This window comes from Astyanax mexicanus, unplaced genomic scaffold (assembly GCF_023375975.1).
Source record: "Astyanax mexicanus isolate ESR-SI-001 unplaced genomic scaffold, AstMex3_surface scaffold_57, whole genome shotgun sequence".
Classification (NCBI taxonomy): Eukaryota; Metazoa; Chordata; class Actinopteri; order Characiformes; family Acestrorhamphidae; genus Astyanax; species Astyanax mexicanus.
Window position 1 is genome coordinate 162,501 of NW_026040067.1, and position 15,462 is coordinate 177,962.

The 15,462-nt window shown below is 38.9% G+C and overlaps 1 protein-coding gene and 1 long non-coding RNA gene across 6 annotated transcripts in view; one reads left to right on the top strand and one right to left on the bottom strand.

Moving 5' to 3' along the window:
- LOC111189365 (NLR family CARD domain-containing protein 3-like) overlaps window positions 1-15,462 on the top strand; it is a 111,744-nt gene that overhangs the window by 48,466 nt on the left and 47,816 nt on the right. For 2 of the 5 annotated variants that reach the window (XM_049474131.1, XM_049474136.1), the window contains exons 1-4: window positions 4,907-4,992; window positions 5,686-5,793; window positions 5,927-6,040; window positions 6,377-6,490. In XM_049474131.1, the coding sequence (XP_049330088.1) occupies window positions 4,943-4,992; window positions 5,686-5,793; window positions 5,927-6,040; window positions 6,377-6,490 (386 nt within the window). In that variant the 5' untranslated portion in view covers window positions 4,907-4,942. Of the gene's footprint in view, window positions 1-4,906; window positions 4,993-5,685; window positions 5,794-5,926; window positions 6,041-6,376; window positions 6,491-15,462 lie in introns of those variants that run through there. The other 3 variants (XM_049474134.1, XM_049474132.1, XM_049474135.1) reach the window with 2 other exon arrangements.
- LOC125798293 (uncharacterized) overlaps window positions 1-15,462 on the bottom strand; it is a 95,172-nt gene that overhangs the window by 31,474 nt on the left and 48,236 nt on the right. Inside the window, exon 2 of the long non-coding RNA XR_007437114.1 lies at window positions 1,124-1,283. This is a non-coding gene — a long non-coding RNA (uncharacterized LOC125798293). The remainder of the gene's footprint in view (window positions 1-1,123; window positions 1,284-15,462) is intronic.

The following is a 15,462-nucleotide window of genomic DNA, read 5'->3' on the forward strand; positions in this document are numbered from 1 at the left end:
TGCGGGTAATACAATCGACAAGCATTGTGGGAAATGTATTTTTTGGTCAAAGAACGCTTCTGACCTATTTATTATAGACACTAAGATTTTACAAGCTCTCGCGGGCCACATAAAAAGACGTGGCGGGCCACATTTGGCCCGCGGGCCTTGTGTTTGACACATGTGCTCTACACACTCTCTCTCTCTCTGTATCAGTGCAGTGTGTGTAATGTGTGTTCTTGTGTTCAGACGGCTGTGATTTCACACTGGATCCAAACACAGTAAACCCTGATCTCTCTCTGAGTGAGGAGAACAGGAGGGTGGAGTGGGGAGTGAAGCTGCAGTCGTATCCTGATCATCCAGAGAGGTTTGATAGGTGGTCGCAGGTTCTGAGTAGAGAGGGAGTTACTGGACGCTGTTACTGGGAGGCTGAGTGGAGCGGAGGAGGAGGAGCTGCTGTAGCTCTGAGTTATAAAACCATCAGCAGGAAAGGACGAGGATCAGACTGTTGGTTTGGAGGGAATATAAACTCCTGGAGTCTGATCTGCTCTGATAACAGTTTCTCTGTTTATCACAATAAAAACAGCACTGATCTCCCCCCTCCTCCCTCTGGCTGTAGGAGAGTAGGAGTGTATGTGGACTGTCCCGCCGGCACTCTGTCCTTCTACAGAGTCTCCACTGATACACCCTCACACACTCTCACACACTTACACACACACTCACACACACCCTCACACACTCTCACACACTTACACACACTCTACACCACCTTCACTCAGCCCCTCTATGCAGGGATTAGGCTTTATGGTTATGGATCCTCAGTGACTCTGTGTGAGATTGAGTAAACCTGTGTGATTCAGAGGCTGTTAGGAACACAAGCTGTATAAATACTTTCTAATCTGGTCTAAAGACGGACTTGTTCAAACTGCCTCATTAATCTACAATTAGTGTATTTTAATATTTAATATATTTCAGAGTATTAACATTATTACTGTACATTGTGCGTATATATTCTTTTGTATATTTGAGTTTAAAACCATTGTTTCTGTATTTAAAGCTCCAGACAAAAAATAGTTTAAGGAGCCAAAAAATCAGAGGCCAATATTTTTATGCAAACTATTAAGCATTTGGACTTTAACTGCACCTTAAACACAATTCTAGATTAATCCTCCTCTGCCTCCGCCAAAGTCCTCTCACACACTTATGCATTTTTTCACTGTAAAATGTGAGCACGTGATTTGGAACATCAACTTAAAAACAGTCCAATCCTCTCCAAACCATCACTGATTGGAGCTTGATGGAACCTTCACACTAAACCTCAAGCAGCTTGGACTATGTGCCTCTCCACTCTTCCTCCAGACTCTACTATCTTGAAGTCAGTGCACTGCATGCTTCCCTCTGCTGACAACTTTTATGGAGGTGCAGATTTCATTTTCCAGCAGGACTTGGCACACTGCCCACAGTGCCAAAAGTACCAACTGATCTTATAGAATATTTTATATTTCTGAGACGCTGATTTTTTTAATCATCAACAATAAAATAAATAAATGCTTTAAATAGATCACTCTGTGTGTAATACAGCTATATAATATGAGTTTCACATTTTTTCAACTGAATTACTGAAATAAAGTAACTTTTGAAATAGATTTTAATTCGTTGAGATTTACTTGCAGCCCTAACAAACACACCACTGCAGTGTTCTCTATACACACTGTGATTCGACACGAGACGCTCTCCTGTCAGATTCCTGTCACATTAGCCTGTTAGCAGCTAACAGAGTTAGCAGTGAATTATCTCCGTTTCTCTTAAACTGTTTAATAAACTGAGGAAAACACTAATAATTAATGGGTAAGTTGATGAGATTAAACCATTTTAGATTAAACCAGCCTAAATAAATGCTGAATTTTAGGTGTAAGTGAGGTTTAATTGTAGTAACACAGTGATTGATTTTTCAATTTATTGTAGTTTATTTGAGTTTAATTAAACCCAAATGTTGCCCATTAGCAAGTCTTGGTGAATTTGTCGGTTCTAACTGCAGCAAATACGGCCTGCAGAGGTTTAATAGAAGGATCTGTTTTGGTAGCACATAATATTTTAGCTCATTATTAGAAGAGCACAAACACGCCAGAGATTATTTATATAAAATGCAGTACATCTTAGTAACACTAGATGGAGGCAGTGCTCCTTTCTCAGCACAAGAAGAACTGAACACAGCTCCTTTCAGAGGATAATGGTAAAAGGGGAAAATTAATAGTGAAATATCTAATAAGTAATCTATAATAGCAATAACTATGAGAAAAAATTTATACTTTCTGTGAAAGTATAAAACTTTAGCCTGTTAATTACAGTTAAAAATGCGCCTGAGATATTATATAATACAAAATATTACATAATTATTTACAAAAACTTTACATAATGCAAACCACATGAATTTTATTATAAATGTATGTGCACACAACATTCTTAATATTTGAACAATTAGAAGAGATACGTTTATTTTTACGATTTTAGAATTTTCCTGTTGTAAATGGTTGTCAATGGCCCATTTATTTATATCTATTAGATGCAGATTATATCTGCACAATATAATTTATTTTACTCCAATATTCAACACACAGAGTGCATTATTAACATCATTGTATGTTAAATGAGAGTTTTCAAAGTAATATATTTTTTCAGAAATACAGGGTCAGGTGAACGTGGTGCTTGTGTTAACATAGTGAACACAAGCACCAAGTGAACAGGGTTGATTTAAAACATAACTGCTTAACAAGACTCAGTACTAGGTAGTGTATATGAAGCATCAGGCTAGTAGATTAATACAACAGTTCATATGTCATAGAGAAGATATTGTTAAGCTGTTTAATGTGTCTGAATTTGTATTTATGTTGTAAATGAAATTATTTTGTGTCTCCTGGGTTTGGATAGAAGGGTAGTACTGAGAATAAATAAATAAGGATCATTATCCAGAATAAGGTTTATACAGGTCCTCAGATACACAATGACATTCCAAAAAAAAATGTATTATTGTTTTAAGATTGAACAGTGAAAGTGTTAGTTAAAATAAATGCATTCATAATTATACTAATTATAACACAAAAAGGATCCATACATAATGTGTATTTATATGTAAATGACACATGTTGTTCACTGAGACTGTTTAATAAACAGTAAATGATGACGGGCCTCCATACATACAATAAATTTAAATGTATGAACCCTACTCAGCTCAGAGGAGATCAGTTATACTGCTCTTCTTCTTCTTCTTTTTCTTCTTCGTCTCTTGAAGCAGAGATTTTACACTGCAGTGATATTTACAGAGCAGCAGGTGTTCTGACGAATTGTACTGCCTTGCCAAACTGTGCTCCCCTAAAGTATATTTAAAGGTAATAATACAAAAATGCACCATATTAGAACATTCTCCTGCCAGGAGTGTAGATAGGATAACTGGACAGCCTAAATCACTGTATTGATGTGAAATTAAAGTTATAGAGGTGATTGTTGTATTTTATGGTTTATTACTATATTTTTTATTACCACTTACTTTTATGTAACCCTTAAGCAAATAATGACAGTGAGCTCAGGCTGTTCAATGCAGCCATGGAAAACAGAATCATCATGAAAACTGAGGAAAACATAAAAAAATGTGGGTCAGAGCATGCGCAGTGCTGGAAAGAAGCACTTTTCGATGAACACCGCTCTGAAAACTGGGGGTTTTACAGCTGTGTGGGAGATGCGTCTCGCTCATGAATATTCAAACGTTCCTTCAGTCGTGTATATTATTAAATATTATTATTATTATATATTATATTGATATTATTATAATATAATTGGCTAACAATGGCGTATAATGAACAGTAGCTCCGTCCACCCAGCACCCGCTCTGAGAGAAAGGGGCGTGGCTTAGAGAAAGACAGGTGAGACGCAGGTGAAAGTAAGTTTAGTTTCCTTCATTAGAACAGGACAGAAGTCTGGATACTGAACACTCGGTAAGTTCAGAACTAAAGAGAATGTAGAACAGAACCGTGTAGCTTAAAATCAGAACCGGTTCTAAGGGTTCCTCAGATCCAGAACCGTTCTTGAATACAAAACACAAAAACTAAAACTAAATTACAATGTTATGTTTCAATGTTATGGAAAAATATTGTGTTTTATATGCTGGTCTTTCAAAAGTGTTAAAGGAGTGAACTTTTAAAAAAGGGTTTAACATTTTTTAAATGAAAAACTGGATAATTACCCTAATTAAACCTTTACCTGTTAGAGGTAAGAAACTCTACTGCACTAAACACTGATAGAATAATTAGTGATAGAATTAGTATTCACAGTGCTTGTTAGGATCTTTTTGTTTTTTAGAAATCTTTTGAATAATTAAACATGCACCGGGTCAAACTGACGCGGAAACACCATTGCTGTTCTTGACAAATGAACATAACAGGTGGGTTAAAGTACATTACAGTTGAATGTGGACTTTAATCTGTTGGGTCGATAAAAACACGCAGCTGCTATAAAGGCGTTTATATGTAGTATCGCTGTTCAACCAACAGGGGAGCAACAGAGCTCAAGACAACGTGGAGTGTTAGTGTTTTTAATCCTGCTGTTTTATATTATACCTAAATAATGTTTCTATTTTAATTCAATAAAATAATAGTAATATTATTAATAATTATAGAACAGTGTGTATTTATTATGTTGTTTAATGTAGCAATATTACTAACAATTTAATTATAATAATTACAACAACAGTAAACATCTCTGTAATCTGTAGGCTAATTTGTAATGAGGGTAAATCACACTGTTATGTAAGAGATGTTTCATTTGTTTTGTTAGTTCATCAGGTACTTTTTAATGCAGACCAGTCAATAATGTTATTATTCTAAGAATAAAGGTTTTATTCTAATGGCTGATCTGTTCTCAGGGGGTTGGTGTAGGCAGTATTCCGCTGTGTGGGAATGAAGAAGAGTAAATGATGGATCTTCAGAACTCAAGCAGTGGAGGAGGACCTCCTCTCCTAAAGTGAGAAAATAAGTAATGGGTTTAATTTATGAAGTAGTTTTGTATTTTAATGCAGCTCTAATGCTGGACTGCATATTTTACAGTTTTAAATACTGAGAACAGAGGTTCTCCTGAACCAGATTCAGAACCCTGTACTCTATTTAAACATAGAAAAACGCTTAACAAACCAGCTCGTTATTCTCATAGTAGAATGTGTTTCTAATCTGTATTATGAAAATGGTTTATATGATCTGTAAAGGAACTCCCAGCAGAAATGAAGAAATCCTGATGTGCTGCATTTGTTTAGATCAGATGTAATTGATTGGGTATTTTATTAAAGCTGTGAAATGAAGCTTCTCACAGAAAAACTGTTCCATTCTGTTATGATATATATCTCTGTTATAGTTTAGTATAATTTCATTGGAGGAAAAATATACCTTGTAGTTTATAATACAGTCACTTGTCACAGATATATAAAATACATACAGTAAAGATGACCTAATCAGATTAATGACAATGTGACACTATATCAACACACAAATATATGCATTGAGCGTTTTTCAGTTTGGGTCAGCTGACAGAAAGCTTTGGGACGGTTCTGGGACGATTATGAAGAAGTTGGAACAGCTGGAACCTGTGAATAAGTTTTAATAAAGGAAGACATTTTTCCATACTTTACTCTCATTATGGAACATCATAAATATAAATTTTCAGGGAGAAGAGAGCAGCATCTCCAGCCCCCAGTGGAGTGTCTATGAAGAGTGACGGGTCCATGCATCATCCTCCAGAGTTCAGCAGTGGAGGAGGAAGCTCTGGGTCTCGGTACATCACTGCACTAAACTACTGTTCTGTTCTGAGAGTGAAGCTCTTCAGTTCCTGATCTTTATTAAAGATGTGCTGTGTGTTGGAGTTCACTGTGTTAATGCTGGAGTTTCACTTTGTTTAATGTTAACAGAACTGAAACCCAGAGAGGAGCTTCTCCAGCCCCCAGTGGAGTGTCTATGAAGAGTGACTGGTCCAAAGAGGAACCTCTAAAGTTCAGCAGTGGAGGAGGACGCTCTGGGTCTCGGTACATCACTGCACTAAACTACTGTTCTGTTCTGAGAGTGAAGCTCCTCAGTTCCTGATTTTAATGATAGATAGATAGATAGATAGATAGATAGATAGATAGATAGATAGATAGATAGATAGATATAGATATAGATAGATAGATAGATAGATAGATAGATAGATAGATAGATAGATAGATATAGATATAGATAGATAGATAGATAGATAGATAGATAGATAGATAGATAGATAGATAGTTTATTGATCCCGAAGGAAATTTAGCAAAAATGAATGTGCTGTGTGTTGGAGTTTCACTGTGTAAATTCTGGAGTTTCACTGTGTTTAATGTTAACAGAACTGAAACCCAGAGAGGAGCTTCTCCAGAGCCCAGCTGTGTGTCTATGAAGAGTGACCTGTCTATGGGGGATCCTCCTACTTTCAGCAGAGAAGATATGACCTCTGACCCACAGTGAGTGAAACACCAAATCCTTTTTACAGATTATTACAGTAAATTACATTTTTAATGCATATAACACACACACACAGAGGAGGTCAGTGTGAGTTTCTTTGTATGTAATGATCAGTGTACACAGCTGGGTGTGATGGGGAGGCAGGATTTAGATTAGACTGACTGACCAGAACAATTAAAAGACAATATCAGCTACTGGTTGTAGAATTACACATATATCTATATATTTGGGTTGTGCTATACTTATAAAAAAAGATATCTCGATAATTTCTGTAATTTTGAGAGTAATATAAAAATAAACTATATTTTGAATTATTAAAAAATATGTATATAAAATGATTATATTGTAAGTATTATATTTTACAAGCCTGTGCTTCTTAAAAGATAATAATTACTTACTAAATATATTTATGAAAACAATATATTTTGTTTTTATTAAATTTCTTGAAACAAAAAAACATTGAACTCACCAGTTTAAATATCAAACAGTGTACATGGTTGTAAACCAGAGTTTTTAATAATGGGTATTGGAGTGCAAATACAAGGATGAGTATTAGATTGGCTACATTAAATTATGTTCATATCAGAGGTATCAAGCCAATAAAAATGCTGTTCCCTGGTGCTGGCTGTTCACTTGGGAAGGGGACAACAATTATTGTGCAGTGTGTTTTGTCTTGCAGACTAGATCATTTTTGCTTTATTTTATATGTCAGTATAAATGAGAATATTTTAATGTGCTGAGTAATTGATTTTAACTGAGCACTTTAGTTGAGGAAAAAACACTAGTGTAGCTCCATATTCCACCTTTAACAACCTGGAAAGAAGAAATGTTCCATCGGTTGTTTGTGTGTGTTCATGTGTGTGTGAGTATGAGTATATTTTCATTGTTGTTTTTCTCCAGTGATTAGCATAGTCGATCACATCAGCTTGCACATCATTAACAGTAATTAATATATTATCATAGACGATATCTATCACACACCCCTAATCTACATATAGAGACAGTAGCTGGATATGTTAGTACTGTTTCACTTCACTTCAAACCTTCTAGTTGTCTCCTTTCTAATTACATTCACATTGTTGCTAATTGGCACTGTTTATCACTTAATTATATGTAATTATTGTTAATTGTAGAACAAATTAATCATTGACACAGTGGTTCAAAGCAACCATTTTTACATGTGCCTCAAAACTTCATATAAAGGGTGACATAATTGCAAAAATGTTTATTTACATTATTAGAAAGTTAAGCCTTTTTTTTTACCTTTAAGAAACATTTTGCTAGTATTTCCCCACGCCCTAACTGAAGGAGAAGGAAAAGAGTAGGGAGGCAGGAGTTCGGGGCTGCTTCGCTGGAAAAGCGTGAAGTTGAAGCCCCCCCACACAAAAGATACGGAAAGAGAAAGGGAGAAAATGAATGAAGGAGGAAGATGGGGAGGAGGTGGGTTGCGCAGGTAGAGAGGAAGTGACGGTTTATATATGGAGAATGGGAGGAGTAAGGCCGTGGCTCAAACTCCCAAACTTATGTTAAAAACTCCACTTTGCTAGCTTCGCTGAAAAAGCGTCAAGCTGAAGCCCCAAAAAGTATGGCAAGATCGTGAGTAGGTCTGTAGCTGAGGAAGGCTTGGGATCTCTAGTGTTGGAGAATTTGGGATGTGTGATTGGGTAGTCCTTGGGAGAGCCGGAGGCTGCGCTAATTTGAGCTGGTGAATTATTAATTTCAATTCAATTATTTATGTAGCGCTTTTACGACAAAGATTGTCACAAAGCAGCTTTACAGAGAAAAACAGGTCCACGCCTCTTATGAGCAGCACCACGGAGAGCCAATTTTTATGGCGACACAGTGGCAAGGAAAAAATCCCTTTCAGAGGAAGAAACCTTGGAAGGAACCAAGACTTAGTCAGAGGAACCCATCCTACTCGGGTTGACTCGCTCAGTACAATCAAATAACAGAACAAAACAACAGTACAGATAATTAATGTGAACTGTAGCTAATATAACAGGTACTAATTATTAATATAAAATGTGATGGGCACAAACTTTAGAGCCATGGCTAATATAGAAACAGATTCTGAGTGTGTTAATGTAGATCAGTGCAGGGTTGTAGAGCAGGAATGCAACACATCGGGCAGTGGGGAGCCAGGCTGGGAACATCAGGAACAGGGCATGTCCATACATGTAAAAGAGATAGATAGAGAAAACAGAAGGGAAGAAAGAGAAAATCAGCAGTTAGAAAGGTTGTGTAATAATTCTGATGAGTATAAGGACAGGGCTGATTCCTAAAAGCTGGAACCACAAGTGGACACATCCAGGCAGGCCGGTTGACCATCTCAGCACATGTGAGAGAGATAGAGAGCTGATTTCAAGTCAAGAGTCAAGAGGCTTTTATTGTCATTTCAGCGAGTACAGGTACACAGTGTAATGAAATTACGTTCCTCCGGAACCATGGTGCAACATAGAACAACAAGCAATAGACAACATAAAGTGCAGGAGTGACGACAGTGCAACATAAAATTATAACACTAAATAACAATAAATACAATAAATACAAAAGACAAGACAATTTAAGACAGGACAGTGCAGTACCGATATGGGATAATAAAGTGTTTAGTGAGGATAAGGTGCAGAGATGTGTAAAATACTGTAACATATAGAACATATATAATCACAGCAGTTACTGAGGTAGAGAGTTTATAGTTATTGAGAGTGGCAGCAAATATTGTTGATAGAAATAAAGACATTTCAGTCTCTGTGTGCTGAGTGGGTGTGTGTGTCAGTCTTTGTGTGTGTAAAGGGGGTTCAGTTCAGTTTTGTGTGTTGGGTGTGTTGTGGGTTGGGTGGAGTTCAGTTCTGTCTCTGTGCGTTGAGAAATCTGACTGCCTGGTGGATGAAGATGTTGCAGAGTCTGGTGAGGATGGGAGGTGGGAGATGTGCTTTCCTCAGTCTCTGCAGGAAGTAGAGGCGCTGCTGGGCTTTCTTGGTTATGGAGCTGGTGTTGAGGGACCAGGTGAGGTTCTCTGCAATGTGAACACAGAGGAACTTGGTGTTTTTCACAATTTCCACAGCAGAGCTGTTGATGTTCAGCGGGTGGTGGACACCTGGAGCTCTCCTGAAGTCAACAACCATCTCCTTGGTTTTATCCATGTTTAGAGATAGGTTGTTGGTTCTGCACCAGTCCGTCAGCCACTGCACCTCCTCTCTGTATGCTGACTCGTCGTTCTTGCTGATGAGGCCAACTACAGTTGTGTCTGGATGCCCTGCCACATGCGCCGAGTGTCAGCAGTGTCCTGGAAGTGGGCGTGGATTTTCTTTGCATAGGTGCGCTTAGCCTCTCTGATCCCCCGGGAGAGCTTGGCTCTAGCTGTTCTAAGGCCAGCCTTGTCCCCTTATTTAAAGGCTTTGTCTCGGGTTCTCAGCAGCACCTGCACCTCTGCAGTCATCCACGGCTTCTGGTTGGGGCGGGTTGTGATGGTTTTTGAGACAGTAACATCAATGCACTTGCTGATGTTGCTGATGATTTGAGGGTAAGGTTACTTAATCTAGGAGAGTGAGATCTGTCAGACAATTGTGAGAACAGATTACATAAGTAGAAGGGAGGAAATGGTTTAAGATGTTGGAGTGAAGGGAGAGATGTAACCTGCACAGGGCATAGAACACAGTAAGACAGGACATGAGAAGTGAAGAAGGTGCTGCTTGAGAGCGCAAGGCTCTCGTTGACGTCTCTAATGAACAGAGAATAGGTGGTTGTTGGAAAGGGTGAGGAGATCATAGTAAAGGTTGAGGAAGAATAGAGGCAGAGGAAATTAAGGCAGAGGGGTAATTAATGCAGAGGTAAAAGGGAGAGCGGATAATAACAAATGCTGGCAAGATGATGAAGGCAAGTGAAGGTCTAGGGAAAGGTTGAGGTGTTTTGAGGTGCTGCCAGCCTATCCAAATGGAGTGTACTGGAATGACAGCATAGAGGATGAGGTCCAGGGAGTCAGAATCGGTTGAAATGGAGTATGGTGTCAACGATTTGTGGAATGATGCTCGGGGTGCCCATGGCGGTCCAACTTGACCAGGGGAAGTAAAGAAAAGTAGGTCGATAATGGTTCGGAGGATGATGATCATGGCGAAGATGATCATAGACAAAGACGATGAAGGCAAAGATGGTGACGATGATTGGCAGATGGCAGCGAAGACGGTACTAAAGGTAATTAGTGGGTTAATGAAGACAACGACGATGGCAACGACGGCTACGGCAACAAAGGCAATGGCGGTGATGATGGCGATGACGAAGGTGAGGACGGTGGCGCAGATGGTGTGACGATGGCAAAGGTGATGCTGATAATGTTGATCACTGCGATGATGACTGCGGTTAAGAGGCAATGGCGAAGATGATAACGCCGATGACTATGGTGACGAAGGCAGAGATGGTGGCGATGGTGAAGAAGGCAGAGATGGTGCCGATGGTGAAGATGGTGATAAAGATGGCCATGATGATGACAATGGTGGTGATGAAGTCAATGACAATGACGGCGGTGAGATTGTGGCGGGAGGGAAAAAAAAAGAATAGAAAGAAGAGGAAGAAGAAGGTAGGGACAGAGGAAGCAAGGGTTGAATACTTACCATGGGAGCGAGTTAGGATGATGGGGGAGTCGGAAGCGAAGTTCCAAATGTAAACCAGAGACAGACACAAACCAATACGGCGACCCGCCGGAGGGGTGCAGGCAGCGCCGACACGGATGAAGAGAAGCCCGGTAAAACAGCGGAGACGCCGGGCGGGGCAGCGGCGGTGACGCCGGGCGGGACAGCGGCGGTGACGTCAGGCGGGGCAGCGGCGGTGACGCTGGGCGGGACAGCGGTTAAGTTAAAAACTCCACTTACACCAATACACAAAAGTATTGGTTTAATTCATACTTTGATTAAAGGTCTTTCTTTTAGTTTTTGGTCTGATTTTCTGATATTCTTTATTTTCAAGTCAAGTCAAGAGGCTTTTACTGTCATTACATCTGAGTACAGGTACACATTGTAGTGAAATTGCTTTCCTCCGGAACCATGGTGAAACATGGAACAACAAGCAATAGACAAACATAAAGTGTGTGAGTGATGACATAAAACTATAACACTAAATAACAATAAATACAATAAATACAAAAGACGAGACAATTTAAAAGACAGGACAGAACAGTGCAGTACCGATACGGTATAATAATATGTATAGTAAGGATAAGTTACAGAGATATGTAACATACTGTAACATATAGAACATATATGATCACAGCAGTTACTGAGGTAGAGAGTTTATAGTTTTTGAGAGTGCAGCAAATATTGCTGATAGAAATAAAGTACAGTAAGTCAGTATCTGTGTGCTGAGTGGGTGTCTGTGTGTGTGGGTGAAGTACAGTCTTTGTGTGTGTGTAAAGGGTGGTGGGGGAGGTTCAGTTCAGTTTTGTGTGTGTTGGGTGTGTCGTGGGTGGGGTGGGGTTAAGCTCTGTCTCTGTGTGTTGAGGAGTCAGACTGCCTGGTGGATTTTATTAGTAATTGCAGCATATTTTATTGAAACAAAAACTTTTTCGATCAGATCATTTATTAAGGTGAATTACGGTGTGGATTTTCTTGTTATTCACAGTAAGAAGAAAAAAAACAATTACAAGGAAAAACTGGACCACATATTCAAGGTTAGTTCTAAACCAAATATTTGATGGAGATCTCCCTGATTTCTGTTACATCACTTTTAACATTTTGATCATAATCGTAATTTATTTACCTGTAGTTTCTGGAGTATTATAATTGTAATAAAGTAAATATTAATGCTATTAGATGTTGCTTAGTAATATGATGTTTAAATTATTTTTCACACCAGATCATCCATAAATCCTTTCCTCCTCTGATCAGTATCATCTCTCTCTGTACTGTAACAGCTTTAATGATTCTCTGATGTTTGTTCTTAATCAGGAGCTGCAGCAGAAATTAATCTCTCTAGTGAAGAACGAGCTGAACACTTTCAAGAAGATCCTGAGTCCAGATTACCCAGCATGCTATGAGAGAGAGTTGGAGGATGATCAGAGAGAGGGGGTGCTGATGATCACACTGCATATCCTGAGGAACATGAAGCAGACAGACATCGCTAACTCACTAGAGAGCAGTAAGAGTTCTGGGTCATGACCATGGGTCATGGGTCTTAAAGTGCTAATTAATATTTTCAGTGAAGTTCCAAAGGGAAAAACCATGATTAATTGGATTTTGTAATTGTAGGATAATGTATCTCAGCATCAACTGTAGTCCTTAAACTTAACACTTACTGATTTTATATGGACATATTGAATATCTCTAAATTAACTACAGCTGCTACAAATAAACCATACTACAGTCTTTATTTTAAAGCATTATGTCATGGTGTTGTTCTACATTGGGGTCTAATGCATGATCACAGCTGATTACAGATCTTCCTCTGTTATCAGAATTAACCCCAGCATGTCAACGAAAGCTCAAATCCAAACTGAGGGATAAATATCAGAAAATTAATGAAGGAACCTCAGGCTATGGAAACTCAGCACTTCTGAATGAGATCTACACAGAGCTCTACATCACAGAAGGAGGGGGTGGAGATGTCAATCAGGAACATGAGGTGAAACAGATTGAAGTTGCATCCAGGAAAAGGCAAACACAGGAAAGACCAATCAAGTGTAACGACATCTTTAAACCCTTACCAGAACAGAACCTGTCCATCAGAACTGTACTGACTAAAGGAGTTGCAGGAATTGGAAAAACAGTGTCCGTGCAGAAGTTCATTCTGGACTGGGCAGAAGGAGAAGTAAATCAAGATGTTCTCTTCATATTTCCACTTCCTTTTAGAGAGCTGAATCTGATGAAGGAGAAAAAGCTCAGTCTGTTGAATCTTCTTAAGAGCGTATTCCCAGAAACACAAGATTTAAAACCAAGACATTATAAGGGCTACAAGATCATTTTCGTCTTTGATGGTCTGGATGAGTGTCGCCTGCCTCTGGATTTCCAGAACAATGAGAACATAGAGGATATAGAAGAACAAACCTCAGTGGATGTTCTGCTGACAAATCTAATCAAGGGGAATCTGCTTCCCTCTGCTCTGCTCTGGATCACCTCTCGACCAGCAGCAATCAGTCAGATCCCTCCTGAGTTTGTTGACCAGGTAACAGAAGTACGGGGTTTCAGTGACCCTCAGAAACAGGAGTACTTCAGTAAGAGGATCCAGAATCAGGACCTGGCCAACAAAGTCTTCACACACATCAGGTCTTCAAGAAGCCTCTACATCATGTGCCACATACCAGTCTTCTGCTGGATTACAGCCACTGTTCTAGAGAGAATGCTGAGTAAAGCTAAGACTGGAGAAATTCCCAAAACCCTGACACAGATGTTCACACACTTCCTGATCTTTCAGATCAAACACAAGAACCAGAAGTACAGTGGGAAAAGTGATCCTGATCCTCAGCAGACTAGAGAAAGTATTCTGGCTCTGGGGAAACTGGCGTTCCAGCAGCTGGAGAAAGGAAACTTGATCTTCTATGAGGAAGATCTAAGAGAGAGTGGCATCGATATTAGAGAAGTATCAGTGTACTCAGGAGTGTGTACTCAGATCTTCAGGGAGGAACATGAGCTGCACCTGGGGAAGGTCTTCAGCTTCGTACATCTGAGCGTTCAGGAGTTCCTCGCTGCTTTATATGCGTTTCTCAACAGAAAAATTCCAAAAGAACAATCCACTGAACAACAAACCAGTAAAGCTTTCAAGCTTTTCAGCAGGTCAACGATGACTGGCTTCCTCAGCAGTGCTGTAGACCGAGCCTTACAGAGTGAGAGTGGACACTTGGACCTGTTCCTTCGTTTCCTTCTGGGTCTCTCACTGGAGTCTAATCAAACTCTATTACGAGACTTACTGACCCCAGCAGAGAGGATCTCTCACAGCAACAAGGAAACAGTCAAATACGTCAAGAAGAAGATTAAGGAGAACTCCTCTCCAGAGAAATCCATCAATCTGTTCCACTGTTTGAATGAACTGAATGATCACTCTCTAGTGCAGGAAGTTCAGAAATACCTGGGCGGAGGTGATGGACATCATCTTCATCAGGCCAGCCTCACTCCTGCTCAGTGGTCAGCTCTGGCTTTTGTGTTGGTGAACTCAGAAGAAGAGCTGGATGAGTTTGACCTCAGTAAATATCACCTATCAGAGGAGTGTCTTCTGAGGCTACTGCCAGTAGTCAAAATTTCCACAAGAGCTGTGCAAGTATTTTTCATTCAAACCTTCACACAGTTTTTTTATGAAATGCTGATTTTTAGCAATTTTCATTGATTCACTGGTAGATTCACATTATTAACATTGTTACACATTAGTATGAATTATCATTTGTATGTAATAATAATTAAACCATCACATGAATCTAAACAGTACAGATAATTTATAAATTAGATCATTTGTGTCTTAGACTGATCAGATACAGTCTTAAGAAAATAGTTTAGGCAACTTATGTATTATGTGTTTTTGGTAAAAAATAAATGCACATCCTCTGCAGATACACTCTAAAATAGTGCCGGGTTATGTGACTAAAAAAATCACGTCTCAGTATGCTTTACCGAAATGTTGAACAATACAACATGGGGAGAGAGTGCCATGTACCCACCCGGAGTGAGCAAGGCATTTTAATTTTCTGGAGGTTGATTTACACCACACATTTAATCATTTTATGTTGTTCTGTTAAAAATCTGAAGAATTGAATCAAGGTTTATGAAATCACACAAATTGATAAAAACTTTTACCGGAAAAATATATATAATATGATCCCAACATGTGAACAGTCTTATAAAGAGAGAAATATAAAATAGTTATAAAAACCCAAATCAGAAAAAATGGAAAGTATCGAATGTGATTATAAAATAAAATGCATTGTTTTTATATTTACTTTGACTTTTATTTCACTGCAGACAATATGTACCAAAAATATGTTAGTTTCGTCTGCTTA